At 44.0% G+C, this 21,750-nt stretch overlaps 1 protein-coding gene across 2 annotated transcripts in view; it reads left to right on the top strand.

Annotated features, from left to right (window-relative positions):
• LOC115363635 (mitochondrial import inner membrane translocase subunit tim16-like) overlaps window positions 1–21,750 on the top strand; it is a 121,415-nt gene that overhangs the window by 20,565 nt on the left and 79,100 nt on the right. For both annotated transcript variants that reach the window (XM_030057899.1, XM_030057897.1), the window contains exons 8-9: window positions 13,343–13,426; window positions 13,578–13,660. In XM_030057899.1, the coding sequence (XP_029913759.1) occupies window positions 13,343–13,426; window positions 13,578–13,660 (167 nt within the window). The remainder of the gene's footprint in view (window positions 1–13,342; window positions 13,427–13,577; window positions 13,661–21,750) is intronic.

Here is a 21,750-nt window from a genome sequence, read left to right as displayed (position 1 = left end):
CTCTATCCTTGGAGAATCAGTTTGAGTTTTAAACCTTCAGTGTGAAGGCAGTTTTGCAAACTGAGGTCATTTTGGTCAGTCCTCACTTCGTCAAGGGGCTATTTTTGGGTTAAGACTTTGGTTTTGGTTTAAGGTTAGAATTAGGATTGGGCTTAAATTTGGGTAAATTTTAAACAGAACGTGCTCATAAGATAGATGTGCAAGACTGTTTGTGTGTGTATATTTGCCTCCACGCGTGTGTGCATGAAGTGAGGAGTTGTCCAGCCGCACCACACGTTCTTCTGTTATTGTATCATTAAATCGTCTCTTTTCTGCTGTGGTGTGGTTGGCCAGCGGTGTCACCACGTGTCTGGATAATGCCGTCCAGCTGAGGCTCGTTTTAGCACCACTCAACACGTATAGTGGTGAGTGCCTCAGAATCAAAAGATCCAAAGTTTCGTTTTTGACAGTCCCATGAAAATAACCACCGATGTAGTGTCTGTCAGGGGTTATTTTAGAGGAATGCACTGCAGCCCAGTGCAGCTGCAGTCTACCACTGGTTAAGAATAGGACACAGGTGGGCATACCTGCATTGGTGGTGAATGTTTTGCTTTTTGGGGGCCAAAGAAAATGAGAAGTATTCTTTCACACAAGGAGCTCCTATCCTGAGAAACATTTGAGCATGAGGGACCTTGAAATATGGCTCACACATGTCTTATAAATGCCACGTCCCTCTCTGACAAAAGCCAAATTAGCTCATCTTTTACTAATTGAGCTTCTTAAGGAAAGAGGTCCTGTGACAATTTGTGGCTTCACGCAAGAGCTAAACAAACTCTCTCGGAGTGAAGCTGTTGAGTGCTGCACAGTCAGTCGTTGGCAGTTTTCTGCAGTGTGAGCAGCGGCAGATTGAGCTGTTTGTTAGCACAGTATAGATGAGGTGATTAATCAACATGTCACTCAGCCGCCCTGTGCTGTGGGGCTGAACGCCTGCCACAGATCAACGCTGGGGCTGTGGACATTGAAACGATACCCATCATTAAAAGGAGGAAAGCCTTAGCATGGGCTAGCATGCTTAATTGCTCATTAAAGTTTTCTCATTGCAAATTATTTTAGGCCCCCAGGTTAACACCTGCTGTAATTATGAGCACATTAGCCTTGTTTTCCCTGTCATTTGCTGCAAATTTTTGCTTTGACCGTATAAACCCTTGAACTCCTTTGTTCCTCAAAGCTGAAATGGGATGTAACAATATCCCATTTTGATTACAGCAAACAAATAGTAGATTCAGCAGGGTTTGTATCAAAACATTAAAGAATAATCTAGAGAGAAGGATTCCATGCTTATACACATGTAACATACACAGGGCTGGGTAGTAATGGCTTACAAGTTATATAATGAGTGAATGAGTACAATTTTTGAGGAGCGAATACTCTCCACGCTATTTTCTATGGGTTGTACTTATTACTCTTACTCAAGTAATTTTTTTTAACAGGTCATCTCTTTACACTTGACCAAATAGGTTGTGTTACAATTGTGTCTGCCTCATAGCTCTCATAGCTTCAAAGCTGATGATTTTAAAGATTTTCATAGGGTGAGCTGACCGTGCTGCAGTCGGTGACCTTTTCAACTCCAAGTCAAGCTGGTCAACTAGCTAGCAGCAATGCAAGGTCAACTCACCAAGTCAGAGGCTGTGGAGAGCAACCCTTGGCCACACATAGATCAGGCAATTGACAGTTGATGAAGAGTCTGTGCACCAAATAAAAAATGATGTTATGGTATCATGTGGTGTGAAAATAGATCAAACTAAAAATGCAACATACTCAAGTACATTTTTGGATGAGTAACTGTACTCTTACTAGAACTACTCTGTGCTCTATCCACCCTTGGACATGTACATGACATGCTTTGCACATGTGTGCCTGCCTAGAGAAACCCACTGTGCAGATTTCAGGCCTCCGTATAATGTGTGGTGATTCTTTGAAGATGTAAAGCCCCTGTGATGTGGTTTTGGAGAGGGAGTGAAGCCAGCTAACCGTATCCGTCGGAGCTATGAAAGATCTGTAAATGACAACAGGCATTGAAGGGCAGGGTCAGGCTACAGGGACTTGGGGGCTTCATGGTGTCACCAACAGTGTGTACATGATTAGCTATGAGTTGTATGCTCCTGCTCTGTCTAACACTCCCTCTCTTCACAGGGAAATTCCCTGAAGAATCATCTCTTTGTTTTCACAGAGCAGGTCTGGTGTGCAGATTCTCTTCTGCCCCAGGTTTCACAGATCTTGCTGTTGTCAGCAGGATCAATCCTTCCTCTGTCATTATTGCCCCATCCTGCCCCATGGATCTCTCATTTCATTCAAAGGTCTAAGCCACCAAGTGCATCTCTAGAATATTCATTGCACGAATGTCAACCACAATAACCATCAAAAACCTTTTGAGATCATGACTAAACACTGAAATCTCCTCTGGCTCTCTTGTGCTTCTTTTGGACTAAAAATCCGCCATCCAGGCACTTCAATGGTCCTGTTAATCATTTTAGTTCCAGGAGGCAGCTAGATTTGTCCGGTACTCCGATCCAGGCCAACCTCTTTGACCTCAAGTTGTTTTCCCAGAGGGAGGCCCCTGCCAGTAGGCACACTACAGTTGGTGCCAGTCGCCCCACAGTGTGGTGTGACTGGGTCCAATCTGTTGTCCCCAGGCCCCAGAGATGGGTGACCACAGCCCCGGCTGGTTAGCTTGGCTGGCTTGATCCCTGTCTGTGGCCACACGGCCCAATTAGCACCGCGGCTCAATAGTCACAGCCCTTCCACCACTTCAGTGTTTCATTTCACTTAGTATGGTAGTTAAACTGATTTGGAGGCCTGGACAAAATATCACAATGCGACTCTGCTAGGCTGCATCTAAAAAGATTTTGAGAGGCTCCAGAGTAATGTTTATGAACTCATACATAGTTTATGAACTCATGCAATTTCTTAAGTGATACATCCTGTTTGATAGATTTGCCAGTAGGACTGCAGGCAAATTCAGTTACCATAATTTTGACACAACTTCAGCTTTGCTGCCACTGGTTCGGGTGCTTTGAGAATATGAAAATATGTCTCTCATCTCCCGTGAAGCCATATTTGCTCAGGGGGATGACCTCTTCCTCCCTGCAGTTATCCAAAATAAGCAAAATGAAAAACAAGTGCTGTTTGGCTAGATCTTTTGTGAGTGATTGTGAACGGATAGAAAGCAACCTGTACTGGCTATCAGGCCGGCTAATGGTTTTTACACCCCTCCAGTCTCTTCAGCAAACACACAGCCTGGATAAAATTACTCCTTCACCACTGAAGAAAGGCCGTGGCCAGACATACAGTACTTGTAATGAGTGATATGTGCTTTTTGGCTGCATACATGTGCACTCACCTCCGTGAGTCACTGCCACCTGACACTTGTTCCGGAAATGTTCGCTTTTAAAAGATTGCTTTACCATAGACAAACCATGGTCTTTTGAGATGTGCCTGGTGAACTGTGGCTCTATGTGCAACACACAGAATGGAGCTGTGACTGCTTCTCAATCTGCCATGTAGGCAACGCAATGAGAAGTAGGGAAGGAGGCATGGATATGTCTTACTTTATTTATTTATTTTTATTTTGATATATTTATTTAATAGGGGAAGAGCACTTTAATGAACATCAGTGTAAAATGAAAGATGTAAACATGCCAGAGTTAGCAGGAATGCCAATTTGCATCCATAGTCTCAGGGCAGGTAACAAAAAACATGCAATATAAGTAATAATATGCAAATACAAATGCACAAATGAATAAATACACAAATAGTACATTATATATATGTCCAGTTAAAAGTGATTGCAGTTCAGTTTTGCCTTGAGCCATTGTTGAGACTTATTGAGATGAGTCTTAGAAGTGGGATTGTAGGGCATTCTCTTATTGTCTTGAAAGTCGAACTAGACCTAAAACACATAAAATGCTGACAGTATACCTCATTACATTCATATTTATATGCCTTTTCATTTACTCTTAAAGAGTTTGTTTAAATGATGATGAGAAAATGGAGCTTCCAGCATACAAATGAGCACAGCAGTGGAGGTATGGTAATGTGCTGCCAGCTACTGAAAGCCTACACTGGTGAGAAAGCGGGCCTCCTGACTAGTGCAGCTCGGCACCGACGCTACCGGAGTGCCTGTATATGCAACTTCCATTTTTCCTGCCTGTATTTTTAGCTACTCATGGACAAACCACACAGCCTATACTCAACACAGCCCTGGATCTGCTCTCTAACCACCACTCTTGCTCCTCTTATCTCGTTTTCACCACAAATCTCTCTCTCTTTCGCCCTCGTCTCCATTTTCTCCCCCTTTACCTCTCTCATCTGCTGTCTAAAAGGGAATCGATCTCTTCTCCACCCCACTTGTCTCTTTTTACCTTTTTCCCCATCTTGCATGTTTTTTTTTCCACAGGGTAGAATGATTCTGAGGGCCAGTATTTTTCCCGTTCTCCGAAAACACACGGTGACGTCTTTGCGGCGAGCAGTCGAGAGAGGCGATCAGTCTCTCACAAAGAGTCCGTGGTGCATAGAAACTGAGCCAGCTGTCGGGCAAACAGTGCAGGAGCAATCGTGTAACTGGACATACGGAGGACTTCCCTGCTAATTCCAAGATGCACTAACAGAGTCCTAGGTGTCAGTAAATATGGACTGTGACTGATCCCACATTGTGTCTTAAATAAAGGAATGCTCAAATCAACGTTTTGCGCAAAATACCCTTTTTCTGACTTACCCAGACTGTAATAAGATGACAAGATGAGGCCATTTTTACCTCTGTACGTCCAGTGGTTTGGTTCCTATGGGTAGTGAAGTGAAAAAATACACTTTATAGCAACACCGAAGCTGTCTTATTTATACAGTGTATCAAATGTATTCTATATACATGTTTTGGAATTTAAAAAAAAAAAAAAAAAAGAGAGTGTCGTTTTAGGAGATGTGCTGGAGCTGAAATTGAGGAAATCCCCCCGATCCTCCCATAAATTTGATGTGACTTGTGTGTAAAACCAAGGGGGCAGCATTCTCCTCTTCTCCACTATCTCTATCGCTATGCTTGTTGCTGTTAAGGATAAGAAGAGACTGTAAAGGAAACAAAAGGAAAAAAAAACTTAACAACCGGTGTAGGGAAAAGACTTCTGGATATCCCATTCATGCTGGATACTATATTTAACTGGGGATCAGTAGAGCCGTATCACTATTCCCTCTCAAGGGGCCTTGGGTCTTGCCTGGGGTCTGAAGAGTAGACCTGGCCCGTAGCCTTGCTTATTGTCCCTCTGGCTCACATCACTGCTGGGTTTTACTACATAGTACTTTTCATTTGCTGACACTAAGGAAATAAGACAGGGGAAAGAACAGTTGTAGACTGGGCAAATGAAAAAAAGGATGATAGCAATAACAGCCTATGAGTCAGCAGAATGAATCAGCAGAGGTCTTATTTTGATGTGAAATCTGAATTCCACGTTGCCTATTAGAGGTGCGTATTTGAATATTGCAAATAGAAATTTGTGCTCACAGCATGTCACTTGCATGTATGGGTGAGTCCGGGTGCTGTGGGAACCCCTTATTTCATGAGGGTTGCTTCTGAGGTCCGTGCTTTTGCAGCTGCACCTACGGATTTGCTCAGTGTTGTCATTCCCTTAGATTGCACTCCTTGCCCAGTTTTTGACCTTGCACATTCATTTTCATCTTCATGAAGGGGGGAAAGCGTGAGGGGAGGAGAAGTATGGAAAATAGAGAAAGGTCTGTGGCTTCTGGAGTTTCTGAAGAAATGAGCAAAATGTAAGATGGTTCCAATTAACGGCGAAAAAATGGTGGTAGGCGGCAGAGGAAATGAAAGAATAAAATGGCTGGTTTGATTTCCATCTTCTACCCCCATCCCTCTTTTTCCCCCCACTGATGTCCTTTTTCTGTTAGCTTGCCGGCTTCTGCGAAGTTACAGTCAAGACGGTGAATCCTGACTCAAAATCACCGCTTAAATGGGCCATGAAGGCATAACCGGATCAAGAAAACCCTGGAATTGCTGAAAAGCTAATTAGCCATAGATGAAAAGATGGAGAAGGAGTCTGTTTCAGGGGTGATGAAAAGAACAAGGCAACAGTTATTGATTAGAGCGGTGGAAATTAAAGGAAAAGAGCGATGGGCCCATTAGAAGAGTGGAAAGAAAGGGAGGAAAAATGAGGAGCAGGTTGAAGGGATGAGTGGCTGCAGCTGCGCTGTATATATATATATATATATATATATATATATATGTGTGTATGTATGTATGTATGTATGTATACATACATATATATATATATATATATATATATATATATATGTATGTATGTATGTATGTATGTATACATATATATGTATGTATATATATGTATATATATGTATATATATATATATATATATATATATATATATATATATATATATATATATATGTATATATATATATATGTATACATACATACATACATACATACATATATATATGTATGGTATGGTGTTGTCTGTTACATTCAACACAATGGGACTGGAATGGGGAAGAGCTCATAATCCTCTGTTAACACTGACTTAGTTATGAGAAAATACGTCAAGAAAAATCAAAAATTGACTTTAAAAATATCCATGTTAAACGGGTTATTGGGCTTAAATGATTTGGGGTTGAAATAATTAAAATTGTGCCCTACACAGGTTGACATGTTTTAAAGATTTGCTATAGTGAAGTGTCAGTGTCTTAAAGTAAGGCAGGTTATTCTACTACTATGATAAGATGATGTCATTTTATTCAAGAAAATGAGTAAAGCCTTATACACTGCATTGTAAACAAGTAAAACTATCTGACCTCACTGGCTGATTTTTTGTTTTTGTTTCATTTTTAAAAAATCAGTCTGGTTGACCAAATGTCTTGTCAGGACAATTTTTGCAATGCAGACTCTCTCTACACGTATTTTTGTTCTAGGACAGAGATCTCAAAGTATTCTCATATGATTGACACTTCGGTTACTCAGAGACTCTCATTATCTGAGTGGAAAATCTGCCATTATTTTGTAAGACTGATTTATATCGAATTGGAAAAATAAGCACTTGCCGTTCAAGCGGGCTGAAGCATTTCTGCAGAGCTGGTACTCATCGTTAAATACTTACGTCCCCCCATTGCGCCTGTACACCGAGAGAGAAAGAGAGCAAGTGAGGGAGATTCAGGGAGATGCGGAGATTGTGATAGTTCCCATATGTGCATACAGACACCTGATATTCGTCCCTGTGGGTGAATCAACATTCTCTGTGTGTGACACAGATGTGCTCTCCGTCTGTCGAAGTTCAAGAAGTTAAATAGCTGAGGGAAAATGAGAGAAAGAGATGGAGTGATCCATTTTTGTTTATATTGGGAGCGGACATTAAATAGACGTATAATTCCATAATCTTGTAGACTGCTGACTGGTGCCTTTCTTCATCTGTATCTCCATAGCTGTCGTCTGTCAGGCGTCTAATCTTAGCACTAGACCTGCCTTTTTTTCATTTGAGTTTGATTATCATTATCAAGGTTGGTGATACTTTCATCCTTTCTTCCTGTGTTTAGTTTTTAGGTTCTTAAGCATTCCTGCTTTGTACTGTAGCTAGCATTTGGCTTAGTGGGTTTCTCTTTTTACTGTTTAGCATTTTGAAAAATATTTTCCTACATATTGATACTGACACCTGTGTTGTTGATACTCTTTCCCAGATGTGTCATTTCCTTCCCTGTGTGTCTGTGATTTCAATTTTGTTCAGGCAGGTGCGACTGATTCTCTCTACATTCACTACATGTCATATCTCTTCAAGTCATGAACCATCTCTCCCCCTCTCCTTCTCCTTCTTCCTTTCTCTGTCCTCCTGTGTGAATTCAATCAGTTTGGAGCCGTACATTCACCTTTGTTCTGCTGCTAAGGAAAACATGCCGCTCTTTCCTCTTTCTTTCGCTCCCTGTCTGTCTCTCAGAGTGTGTCATGATCGATTTGGAGCATGCCGGTAATGCTCAGCCACGGGGGGCCCGGAGGTGGAGGGAATTTATGACTACAGATGAGAGATACTGTTTGGCAACACACACACACACACACACACAGGTACAGATGTTGTGTCCTCTGGCCGCCCTGTGGTGTTAGTAGTAGCACAGTTCTCTGATGGCTTGGCTAATCTTCTTCAATCTGAATCACTGTTTATTTTCATAAGGAGAAAGTAGGCCCAGAACAAATATCTACCTTTAGTCCATCCATCCATCCATCCATCCATCCATCCATCCATGGTCATTCTACTCACCTAAAACTCCTAAAAGTACCACAAAGAAAAAAAAAAAAACTCCTAAAAGTACCACAAAGTGTTACAAGCAGGGATGTCATGATACCAGAATTTTGGGAGTCAATGCCAGTTCCAATAAAAATCCTCGATTCTCAATACCAATTATGATACCATGGACAAAACAATATCCCATACACTTCAATATAAACTTGTGTAATATATTTGTAACAATCAATTAATGTGGTTGGCTAGGTTGGTTTGCACACTGGCTTTTGCTTGTCTATGTTGCCTGCTCCATCTGCCTCGAAGGCAAAATACGACCATATGTGACTTTTATAATTAGCTTTTTGCGAAAGTTGTTTTTCTGCGCATGCCGCTGCGTTCTTGCCTGCTCTTGTTGGTAGCGGGTGCGTAGTTATTCACAAATGCAGTATCAGTCGGTGCTACTGATTCTCTATAAAACTGATACTGTTAGGTTTCTTGAAATTTGGCATTGACGTGGTATCGGTAGTACTTGTTCTTGTCACAGCTCCACCCACAAAGTGCTCAGTCACAAAAATTTCCCAGAAGTACCACAAAGTACCCAAAATTGCCCAGTTACCCAAAAATACTCCATGGTGCTCAGTTACCCAAAAGAACCTAAAAGTGGCCAAACAGTTACCCAAATGTAATTGTCCAAGCACTTTACGGTACTTTTAAGTGATTAGTGGGACTCCCAATGCACGACTGCACTTCCACAGCTCCTGCCGGCAAGCAGTCATGGCATCACTGTCAAAGAGCCAAAGCTTCACGTGCCTTCAGATCCAGGGAGCAGATGACATCATGCCGGTGTGATGTATGGAGCATGTATAGCTGTCCGCTGTGTGAGACGGCAAACCAGTTTTATTTGCCTGCAGCTCTGGAGCTGGCTGGCTCAGACAGCACAGCGCAGGCCTAAGGGATGCTGTAATGGCAAAAATCTGTCTGTCTGCTCCAGAGCCGGTTCATAGAAAGGTGATGTGTTTTTTTTTTTGTTGTTTTTTTTTGTGATATTTTATTGATCCCCTGAAGGAGAAATTCATCTTTTCATTTTCCCTGCTCCACATGGAGAACAAAGTGCAAGATCAGCAAGAGAATTGCAGCTCTTGAGACGGTTCATTCAGTGTCTTGCTCAAGAACACTTAAGCAGGGCAGGTACTCATCAGCATGAGGACTTCAACCTCAGCCTTCCGTAATTCATCTTATTCACACTGCAGCCATTTTTAGCACTCAAGGTAGAAACCTGACCTGAAAACTGACAGATACAGTATATATATATATAAACCTAGCTTTTCTTCAACACATTACGTGAGGACTTGGACACATTAAGCAGTTGTATTAATTCACAATGTAAGAAGTAACACCTGCAATGACAGATTACAATTTGTAAAGCACTAGCCAGCTGACATGACTATAGAGTCTGCTGACGAACAGTGATCTGACAAAATATGTATTCAGTAGTTTCTAGTGTTTTTTAGTCTGAATCCGTGAAATCATAAATGTTTGTATGAAGCACTGGACTCGCTCTTTGGGTAGCGTTTCCAACACTGAGTTTTAAAAGCAGCCACACATAACAATATAAGGTACACCAGAAAGAAGGAAAGCTATAAGGTCAAGTAATGATCGAATGAAAGAAATTAGACTGAAAGAAAGCTCGCTGATGCGGAATGTGTGCGGCATCCACTTCCTGTGTATAATATGAACCTAATTAAAATCTTCTGCCGCCAGACAGAAATATCAATCTAATAGCACGTGTTGTTTTTACCAGATGTGCCAGTGCTGAAAAGGCCTTGAGCAGATAAAATCATCAGAGCGCAAGCTGTTCCTAGTTTGGTCAGAATGCCAGCTCTGCGTTATATTGCCCCTGGAAGGAAATCAGCCAGCCATGGTAGTGAGAAGTACGAACAGCTCAGTGGCAATGAATTCTCTCCACGTCTGTTTATTCCACATTGGCTTTAGCCGTCCCCCCCCACCCCCTCCTCCGCTCTTTTCTGATCTATTGCGTTTTGGGGATTTTGTTTATTCTGGACCTCCCCTGTACATCTGGGCTATTTTTCATCTGCCTGGCTTGCATGGACTTATCAAGGCATATTTGAGTTCGCTTACCTGTACATGGCATGCTGACCGACTCCAGGCAGAAAAATGACCCGCAGTCACAAGTTAAGTGTTTATTCAATCCAGGACTTATTATCAACGGTGCCTGTGCTGTGGTAGCTGTGCTCAGAAAGCTGTTTTAGAGGTAGGTCAGTGGAGTGCTCACTAATCCCCTGCAGTGTATATAGCTTTTGGGGAGCACACCAGGAGCCAGAAAACATCTGTTTAGCATACAGATGGTGTCAGATAAAGAGAAAGAAAAAAACTGGTATGCACAAAGACATATCATCCCTTAGAGAAATGCACCTATGAGAAATTCCATTTTTAAAAGCATGATATTGATGTCGGCACATGCTCTTAACATATGTAACAATGTAAAATTGCTTCAAAGTTGAGTGTGATAAATTTAGCCGGAAACTCCAGTGTGGCCCTGTTCTGATTTATGTGTAGTTTTTCCTTCAGTGACAGGGATGTTCCCGCGGAAGCACACAAGGATGTCTCAGCTTAAGCATACAGTACATTAAGCAGCTTGTATTTGATTCTATATGGTTTGAAGTGACTTTTGTGGTGGCTTATGTGGGGTAGGGAAGCGAATTTTCAAGATTCCTTTCCACTGAAATCAATGAAGCTGCAGATCCAAAGCCTAATAACTACCACACTCATCTACATCGACCCTGTCCAAACTCCTGATGCACCCTGAGCAAAATAAAATTTGTCTTGTCTGCAGCTAAATTCACTGATAACAGCTATATTTTAGATCTTCTCTGTAAATAGATGATGGATTTAATCCCTTTTGGGTAAATGTTTCAACCTGCTGTGTGCTTGGCTGAGTTATGGATAACATCCTTTGTGCATGCATGCACATGCATCTGTTTTGACTCTGAGCATGTGTGTGTCATTTTACTGGCCACATGCAGAAGAGGAAGAAGCGCCGTTGAGAGGATTTGGGGGAGTAACCAGCAATGAAACAAACGTTTGATTGAGAAGGGAAAAAAAATAGAATGAACCCCGAATTTCTCCCCCTCAGTGCTAATGCCCAAACCGCTGGGCCGCCTGTGTGGTGGGAGCGACGTCAGAGAGGAGCTGAGGGGAAGTGGGGTTTGAGTTAGACTTGATAGGGCCCACATGCGCTCCTCACCGTACACATATGTTGAACTTTTTCTCTTAACTGGATTTGACATTCGGTGTTCATCCCTATTTGTCAAAGCTTCAGGTTCGGTTGAAGATTTGTCAAGCGCCCACGGGACTCAAACTCGGTACTACATAAGGGAGGCCGTACAGCGAGAGGCCCTGTTACTCTAGTCGTAATCGACACTGCACGGTGTGTTCAGCGGTGCAACATGGCAGCTCAAGTTCTCTCCCTCTTGTTTTTACAATTACTCATCAGCGGCCGTTTAATATTGCCTTGAGAATGAGGCAGCGCGCTCTGCCGAGGCATTGTTAGTGTTAAGCTACGACAAACCCTCTGCCTTATTGCATGCAGCCGCCCAGTCACACTCCTCAGAGGGTTGGCACTGCAACAGGCGGCCATAAAAATGACAACAGTAATTTGGGGAGACACGGCGGGCTGACGGCTCCTGTTCCATGGAAACTCCGTCGCTAACCCTCACGCCTTATGTGGAAGCTCCTTTTAACTCTTTTACTAGGTGCACGATATCAGGAGGCTCACTGAGATTAACGCTTTCAGACATTAAGATCTACAAGTAGCCATGCTCTGACAGATAGACTGAGTAGCATGCTTTTAGGGGTTAGAGGCTTATATCTTGTGTTTCTTTAAAAGGGGTTCCTGCGGTGGCAATTTTTCAGAAGGCTGCGTAAAGCTATGGTTATTTAAGAACCACATACATTAAGCATTTGACTGACAGTTTGTTTGTGAGCTGGCCTTTTGTACTTTTTCTCTGCCCTTGTTCCCACCCCAGAATTTACTTATACGACTTAATCCTCAATGGCAGGCCAGACTTGCGTGCAACACATACACACACACAAAAAAAACCCTAACCCCCCTCTGCATTCACCCTTTCTCTTGTGTGACTGCCTAAATACTCATTCTTTACCAACATGCACATTCCCCCGTTTCAACACACCACAGTTTTAAGTCATTACCCCTCAAAACGTGTCAGTTTTAGCTGAAGACGCCTTTCAAAAATGAACCCGGCGAGGTTGTTTTGACACATATTCCCCGTGGAAACATTGTATCAGGGTCTTCATGCCATAAACACTGACACAGACACAAAGTCACAGCTCTGTAATCTAAGCTGCACTCAGGGCAGAAGTCGCCTCGTCTACTACATCAACAATAACAGGCGCTCCTTTCATGGGACAAGTCCTGTTCTGTCCTACCACGGGGATCTGTCAGAGACACCTGGGAACACTCTCGTCCCTCTTCCTTCCTCTGTCTGCTTTTTTCTCCTCCCTGCCAATCACTCACTCATCAGTCCCCTCGTTATCTTCGTAGAGTTCAGGGTTACTGTTAACGTTAATGTCAGAGACTTTTTCGAGTGCTATAGTAGGGCTAGGCAATACATCGATATTATATCTATTTCATGATACAAAACAATATTGTCTGGGATTTTAGATATCATAATATGACAATATGACGTAAGTGTTGTCTTTTCCTGGTTTTAAAAGCTGAATTATAGCAAAAGGATGTCATTTTCTCAGCTTATTAGACTGCTGTAGCTTCTCAGTGATTTGCCTCTACCTGGTTGGTCATCATGCCCACATTTATAGTGACTATTTATCGAAAATCTTAGTTTGTCAATAATATTATGTGAAAACAGTGATAGTCATCCTTACAGTATCGTCACGCTATCGAGGTATTTGGTCAAAAATGTTTTTGTTGATATTGTCCAGCCCTATTCTGCAGGATGTATTTTTTATTATTATTATTATCTTTTAAGCAACGCTTTCAAGGATATGTTTGATTTGTATTTTTGCTGTTTTTGCCCCGCAGAGTGCCAAGAGTTTTCAGAACAACAAAGACTCTCGTGTCCTCTGGGCCAAAGATGACCATTTACTGACCACCGGCTTTGACATGGTGAGAAAATCTGCCTTCATGTGTAGCCATTGTGTGTGTTGCACATGTGTGCAGCTCAGCCAGGGTATGTCCCACTGCTTGTTTCCTCCCATTCATTTGTGTCAGTTTGTGTGTTTACAGTATTCACGCTCTTGTGGTGCTTTATGTGCAGATGCGTAGTCGGGAGGTGAGGCTGTGGGACCACAGGAAGCTGAACTCCTCTGTCGGCTCTGTGTCACTCGGCACTTCCAGTGGGTGAGTTCTGCGTTAGTATGCAAGCATGCTCACCGCACAGTGTCTGTGTGTGGTATGTGCATTTTAGCTTGTGGCATTTGCACATGTGGAATGATGAATTCTGAAGCTTACCCTCGACTGTACGGCTGGTCGGGGATGCAGACCCCCCACAGCTCTGACACTGTCCTTCCACATTCCTGCCATTTCCTGGGTCAGAGCCACACAGAGAGACTCCTATCCACTGTCCTTTCTGAGTGAGGGAAAGAGTGTGTGTGTGTGTGTGTGTGTTCTGCATCCCTCGGTCCCTCCATAACCAGGGTGAAGGGTCAGGCAACAGAAGCAGACACACTCACTCTTTCCCCCTCGCTCGCCGCCTGTCGTTTCTACTCCTGACCTCCTCCAATCCCTCACTCCTTCCATTTGTTTTTCCAAATGCGGCTGCCGAAGACCGGAGGAGAGTGGAAGCGTGGCTGCACTCCAGAGAGGAGAGGGATGGAAGGATGGAGGGAGAAAGGGAATGGCGTGAAGAGGGCCGGGGGAAGGCGGGGGGCGTGGGGGGTGGTAAGGCTTCCTTTGTCAGATCCAGCCCATGCATTTCAGTGCTAATATAAACAGGTTGGTGGGCCAAGTCATTTTCAGACTAAAGCAGGCCAGAGCACACCGGTGTGCTGTGGCAGGATGACTGTAAAAAGGCAGAAAGGCAGCAGCACGGCGCACTGAGAGGGAGAGGGAGATTTGTGTGTTTGTGTTACGGCTCTGTGGTACCGCTATGGCGGCATAGATATCATTTCAGCTCTTTGGCGCAGGACTTTGGGACTTCCCTATGTCCAAATTCAGCGTACACTTATCTGTACATGAGTGTGCATGTGGTTGTGGTGTTGTGTTGCGTAACTCTGTGATGTGTGAAGGTGTGCTTATTTACAGTGAATGGTGTAAATCAGCGTAAGTAGTGAGACTAGATTTTACTGGCCCACAGAAAAGCAATATCTGTGGAATGTTTGTCTGATCTCTTTGGAATCTGTGTGTGTGTGTGTGTGTGTTACAGAGACAGAGTTTAGGAGTTGACACAGCGGGGTCCTACATAACAACCTCCGCCCTCCCCCTCTTCCTCCTGCCCTTGTGCTTGCCACTCATCTCCATTTCCTCCGCTTCCTCTTTTTCATTTGAGTGAGACAGATAGTTGCCTGTCTGAGTGCCTCTTTGGAATCCATCGCCTCGTTTGGTGCCAGCATACTTTTCATGGAAATGAACGACATCTGACACCACAGAAAACATCTTTTTTTCTCTCTCTGCTTCCTACAAAAGCATATAGTATCCTTAATTTTTTTTTTTTATAGTGACACACATATTTGTGCAAAAATCCCCCACAGCCACCTCACATCTAGCACACGAGGAATTTGCTGTCTGCTAAAACCACAGAAAGCAGTGTTAATGAGTTAAATTATTGGAGCGTTTGTCTCTCTGGTGTCTCTGCCTGCAGACGGAGGAATGTTGAAGTTTACTTAGAGTCTGTAGCTGCTGTTTTGTGGGTGTCGTGATGGTGCAACTAGGAGAGAATGTGCCAGTGGTGTGAAGATCTTTACCGAATTGTCCTGCTCATCTGGTGACAAGCTGTGAGACATTCTTGTTCCCTGCCTAGTCAGCCTCCATGTCTTCCTCTGCATGTCTCTGTCCACACATCAGCGAAAAGGACATATTTCTTGGATTTATTAAACCAGTTTAATTTAAAAAATACCAAAGGGCTAGCTTTCCTCTTCTTACCCAGCCCTTCAGCCTCCTGTATTTTGATACTTGTTGATTTTAAAGACTGTGATTTTCCAGCGGGCATAATGGCAGGGGCGTGTGCCGACCCACAGGTCAATGCAATGAGTCCCATATTAAATCACTTCAATCGCCCTGAAACGATCAGCGTGCCTCTCTTTGTAGGCTGTTTTGTTCAATTGGAATGATGTGAGTGATTGGTCTAGATGACTATCATATGCTGGGATGGTGTGACTCCCAAGGCCACCTCCGCTCCAGATGCCTGTGGACCAGCGCTGATATAAAACAGATAGGCAATCAGATGACAGATGCAACCTTGCCCTTTCCCGTCATCCTTTTCCTTTTTTCCCTTCATCCTCACTCTCTCTCTCTTTCACTCTACCCTCTCTCATCCTCACTACTCCTGTAGTCTTCCTTTTTCTGTCTTCCTACTGGTTAATTTTCTTTTTTCTCCAATGCTGTCTGTTGAACCTGAAAGATAATTTAGTGCAAGAATATAATGGGACAGTGTTAAAATTTCACTAAAGTATAGGTTTGATGTTTCTGTTGATAGTGCAGTGATAAAATCATAGCCCCAGAATTTGTCTTGGTACCCAGGGGCAAAACCAGCTGTATAACGATAACAGCAAAAGTTTGTTTTCAAACTTCTGTTTGGGTTCACGAGGGCTATGGATAAGGCTTAGCCAACAATAAATTAGCGGTTGAGGTTTCAATATTTCATTTTATTACGAGGACCCTTTCAGAGTTGTAATTATGAGCTATGAATAGGATTCTTTCCAAAGGGATGTGCGTTTTTCACCGTTCACTTGAAGAAAATTTTCATAGTGTATGTATCAGATAATTTTGGTTTTCTTCCCTATGAAATGCATCCTTACCGTCCTCTCCGCCCTTTCTCCTTCATGCTTATCCCCCTTCCACCCCCCTCCTTCACGCTTGTTCTCTCTGTGCAGCGTCCCTTACCCATGGCCCTCTCTGCTGTTTCAGGCCCAGGCACCATTCCTCTCTGCTAATCTCCACACTGGGGAAGCATCCAGGACACTATCCAGAACAAACCAGGCTTCAGGAGTTAAATTGGGGGGAAAATGTAATCACTACTTCCCATTCAATCATGTCCATCCGTGGGCTGGCCAAACATTTTATTAAGCTAAATAGCCTCTAGATGTACTCTGCAATCAGCAAATGCCGATAACAGAAATAGCAGGCTGTTGCCCAGTTTGTTTTTGTTCACAGTGCATGGCACGGGCAGAAATGTTCTTTGTTTCTGGTCGTTCATTCTCAACTTTTGCAGCGATTCATATAAAGCTACTGAGGAATAGGGGTTCAGCTCTGTAGACTTGGGTCCTTATCCACTAATTCAGTCAGTCTTATTTCAGTATTTCACTCTTTGTGTAGTTTGTCAGGCAGTGGCATGTGCTATTTTATCATTCAGCATGTTCCCTTAAGGACCGGTACAAAATGTCCTCATGTTCACTTTGGCCTTCAGGGCTCATGCTTTTTGTCTCTGCTTTATTATCATGGTTGTTTTCTGCAGAGAATTTACTATTAGAGCAGCATTGCTCCAGTGCTTATCTCTTGTTTATGACAAAGTGGCTATCTGTGACAGACACACGCACTCAGCAGTAATCACAGGGGAATTCGTCTTCCTTATTCTCTGCGCTTGATAGATTGAATCATACTTTTGTACAAGAGCGATTGAGGAAACTCATAGTCAAACATCCATAGCAGGGCATTCACTCCCTGTCATTTGAGGCCTGAGGTGCATATAAAGATGGATTGTTTCTTTTTTTCTGGTCTGTTTTTAATTAAAAGGGCTGCGGTAAACATGGTGTGTAATTGGAGCAGCGAGCTGGCTTATATCAGGTTAGCTGTGCTACGTCAACAGCATTCAGTAGGACTGTTTTCTTTGGAGTGTCATAAGGAGTCCTGGAGCATGCGCCAGTAAAATGGGGTTGTGGGTGGAATATAATTTGGACAGAGAATAATGGAAGGGAAATGTTTATTTTTTGGTTGGGGTTGAAATTGAGACTGCAGAATCAAGGCAGTGAGCGGGATGAGTCCGAAAGGGGTTTTAACTGGGTGCAGGTAGCTATTACTGCAGGCCCATTTTCCATACAGGCTGCAGATCTGAGCAGAGAACAACACAGATCTCTCTGTATGACCCTCTCCCTTACTCTTTCCTCTTATAAACCTAAATTATAATAATGAGTTTAATAGGGTCTCTAAGCCAGCTGCAATCAGCGAACTTTACAACTGGGCCCGATTGCAACCAGCTTGCCGTGTAAATGCTGGAGATGTCATGTTGATTATCCACACTCCCCCACCTCACCAGCTACGCACAAACACACGTGCACACACAGATTCATCACACTCACAGATTCACCTCAGGGTAGCCCTGATGATGCATGCTTGTATAGCGGCTAATGATCATGGCAGAGCTGTCGGGGAAATCTCAGAGGGTCACTTGGTTGGGATTCAGTGTGACGAAACTATAAGCTCACTGAGCGTTTAAGGTTTCACCCATTTAATTGTCCCCAGTCCCTACCAATGTTCTGCTCTTCTCCTCAAATACATGAACATGTATAAGTACTTGCACATGAACACACGTAGACACACACCCATACACACACACACTCATCTTCCATTACATCTCATCATGGCAAACCTCTGGGTTGCTCTGTCTTTCTTCGGAGGTGAGGCTGATGAAAACGGATCGCCGTGACCCAGTGCTCCGCTAGTATCCAACCTGCTAATTGCAGTGGACTGAGGCCTGCTGTCCCTGGAGAGCCGACCCCACTGTTTTCCCAACCCAGTCATGGGTTATACAAAGAAGTTGCCCTCTGAGAAAACCACTGCTGACAGACGGTGGTGGGGTCGCTAGGTGGGGGTGTATTGTGGTAGATGGATGTATGAAGGTGGAGCCGGCATGGGTTGGCGAGCCCCAGGTGTAGTACTCCGACACACACCCCCTATTGACTCCCAAGCTGTCTGTGTTTGTGTACTGGAGTCGTGCCTGAGAGCAGGGCCCAGTCATCCGGTGTAATAGATCCAAACTCCCTTTAATCAGCTGGATTGAGGAGAGGCCTGCACCTCAGAAGGGAACCAGGCTCCACAGAAACAGTCCTCCCTTTCTCCCAACCCGGCCCAAAAACTCAAAATCAATCCCAGATGAAGGCTTTCCTGTGGGGATTAGGTGCAGCTGCAGCACTGCTAGCCAGACCAGTCCAGAAAATGCCACAGAGTGAAATTCTGTGTTCTTGTTGGTTTGAACGCAAGTTTGACCTTGATCCTTTCTTAGAGTTCACTTACTGAGAGTGAGTGGACTTGTGGTTGTTAGGGCTCAGCCTCAGAAACACGTGTTTTACGTACAGGGAGAGCAAAGGTTTTGATCCTCAGGTGATCCTTGGGGTCAAGTTGATGGCTCCGCTCCCCTCCTGCAGGGGCTTCGAGGGGTGGTGCAGGGAGAGAGGTGACCGCACGCGCTCTGTCAGGGAACCTGAACTCTGCGTTTTGACAGTTGAAACGTGGTGTCTGGAATCTGTTAGTCATTTGGGGTTTCAGCTTGCGATTGAGTGGAGGGGGAGCTAGGCCAGGAACAGAAGATGAAGAGGGAGGGAGGAGAGGAGGAGGGAGGTCTGAAATCCCCTCATTTTTTAAAGACATCATCTCAGTATGGGCTTTTGTGAGCTTTTGGTGGAAACTCGTGTGCCGACCCCAACCTTTCTTTCATTAACACCCCCTCCAGTGGTGCAGTAGTCCTCTATTCCCCTCTCACCCCATGTGATCAATTCAAAGAGCAAAAGTCTCGTTATTCCTGGGCCCAGCTAAGCTCTCAAATATGCAGCTGCCATCCTTCACAGAACCCTTTCTTTATTCTTACCTGGCCACCTCTTACTCCCCTCTCTCTTTCCCTTACCTCCTGTCGACTTCGTCCTTCTCTGATTCTCACTCTACGTCCTCCTTTCTTTCTTTCCTTCCTACACAGGAGAAATGGAAAGAGAGAGCAAAGCGTTTGAAGGTGCTGGCGTCTGGGATTCCAATTAAGTGACTTTTTTTTTTTTTTTTTTTTAGAGCAAAGCCTAATGGAGCCTTTCAGCGCTGGTAAAAACACATGGAAGTATGTGGAACGGCTAGCGGGGAATATTTAATAGAATTCACAGAGGGTTTTGATTTCATCCCGCAGGTATTTGCACAGCACTCTGGGGATCAGAAGGACCCCTTTGTGTGAACTTGCCACAGAAGGAAAAATAAAGAACGTCCCTCCCTTCTGGCTTCAGCTACCTCTACTTTCTCTTCCTCTTCTTCCTCCATTTACCTTTATTATATTTTATTTTATGGTTTGGATTATGATTTCATGCAGACTGCACTGGAGCCGATTTGTCAAGGGCAGCTACTCTGCCTTACGTGGCAGCTGAAAATGTCTTAATGCTGTTAAGGTAATTGCTCAAGTGACTCAAACCTGGAGAGGGGTTTGAGACGGTGTCAGACTTCACTTTCCATTCTTTACAAAGAGAGCAGCGGGAACTGGTTGCACTTGCAGCTGCAGATATTGCTTTTCTCTAACATCTGGAAGAATGTCATTTTTCCGCTTATTTAAATGCACTGGCAATAACATTCAGAATCGCTGCCTTACTGAAAACCTTCACACTATTTTTGCGCCATCCCAAGTCCATTTCAGCACTCTCCTCGCTGCTCTGTGGGGTAGATATCCAGTAGCTGAGCCTGTGATGTAGACGTGAGGAAGGTTGGGTTGGCAAAGGGTGCCGGTTCTAAAGTGGAAACAGCACAGGCCATTATTCACAACACATGGATGCAGTGCTAGGAGATGAATAAACACTCTGCTATTAAGTATCAGTGCAAGGTGATACTATGTGTGGAGGAACTCCAATGGCAGGTTCAAGGAGACCTTCCAAACTTGGTGCAGCCTGTGTGAAAATTCACACTATAGGTTGCCTCTCTGTCCCTTTTTTCTTCTCTTATGTCTCTTTCCCAGTCTTTCATCCTCTCTGTACTTTACTTTTTGCTTGCCATCTCATTTAAAGTATACTTTTTAATTCCTTTTGCTCTCTCCATATATATTTTATATCCTTGCTAACCTCTTCTTCCTTTGCCTCTCTCCATAGCCCTCTTTCAAAGCACCTATGTGTTTTTAAGAGTCATGATTGTCCCTTTCATGAGAGGCAGGAGCCGGGGTGCAGCAGAGCTCCTGTTTTGAAATCATGCCTCCCTTTTGGACGCCAGTCGCTTCTTGGATGGCTGCCACCTCCCTCTGCAATGGTAGAAAGAACGATTGAGTGATGGAAAGACGTGTGTTTCGCATTAGTAGATGATTTCCTCTGCCCTGCAGTCCCAACCCACCCCCACCTTGAGGCCTGGCTCCCACTGCAGCCTCTGTGACTGCTGCAGATTGGCAGCCTGTCACTGTACACTTCATAGGCATACGAACAATATTGGAGGCGCAGATGGAGAGAGAGAGGTCAGGATATCAAGGCGCATAGCACAAGCAGGACTTGCCCACGTAATTCATATGTTCAGAGACGTGGGAGAGACAAAGATGGATGCACCCTCTTAAATTACACCATTCAAGATAAAACATAGATAAAGTTTGTGGTAGTTCCTAACCTCCATGGATTTGTTAACGTGAAAGGCCATTTGATTTAAAGCAGGTGAAGCACAACCCCTGGATAGCAGGTTGCCAGTAGTGATGCCATAGCTAATCTAACAATATCTTGGCCCGTGGCTTTTCCCCTATGTAAATGGTCTGTGTAACATCAGCGCAGCGCTCATTCACATCTGGCTCAATAGCAAATCCAGCCCAGAGTTCCTCCTTTCTTTAAGAGAGGTTGACTGAGCAGACTTTTCCTATCTTCTAATAGAGAGAGCAGACTAGGTGGGTTGTCTGGTCATTGTATTCTCTTTTATGATCGTGTTTCCATGATAGAAACCAGTGATCCTGGGCCCATCATTGGCAGCCTCACTGCTTCACAATGAAACTCGAGGAAACTGAAGGAATTCTTCATTAATGCAGCCCTGTGATTGGCCAGTGGCAGATGGGCCACATGTGCTCTCGGCTGATGTCACTTCCCATGTGGGCCCTATTTGTCTGCTCACACAGCGGCAACATGTCAGCGTCAGTGAGGCGGGGGTAATATGCTACGCTTAGTTTAATGGGAAAAGTGCTGATGCGTGCCGCTGCTCCCCATGTGTATGTATGTGTATGTTAACAACATAACTGGTCATTTGACTGGATGCTCTAATGCCTCGCTATGTTGTCATTGTGTTGTTGATGCACCAGAGGTCCAGACACAGGTGGGCCAGACACATGCACGTGTGTGTGTGTGTGTGTGTAGGAG

This window comes from Myripristis murdjan, chromosome 8 (genome assembly GCF_902150065.1).
Source record: "Myripristis murdjan chromosome 8, fMyrMur1.1, whole genome shotgun sequence".
NCBI classification, from domain to species: Eukaryota; Metazoa; Chordata; class Actinopteri; order Holocentriformes; family Holocentridae; genus Myripristis; species Myripristis murdjan.
This window is presented reverse-complemented; position numbering and strand designations above follow the sequence as displayed.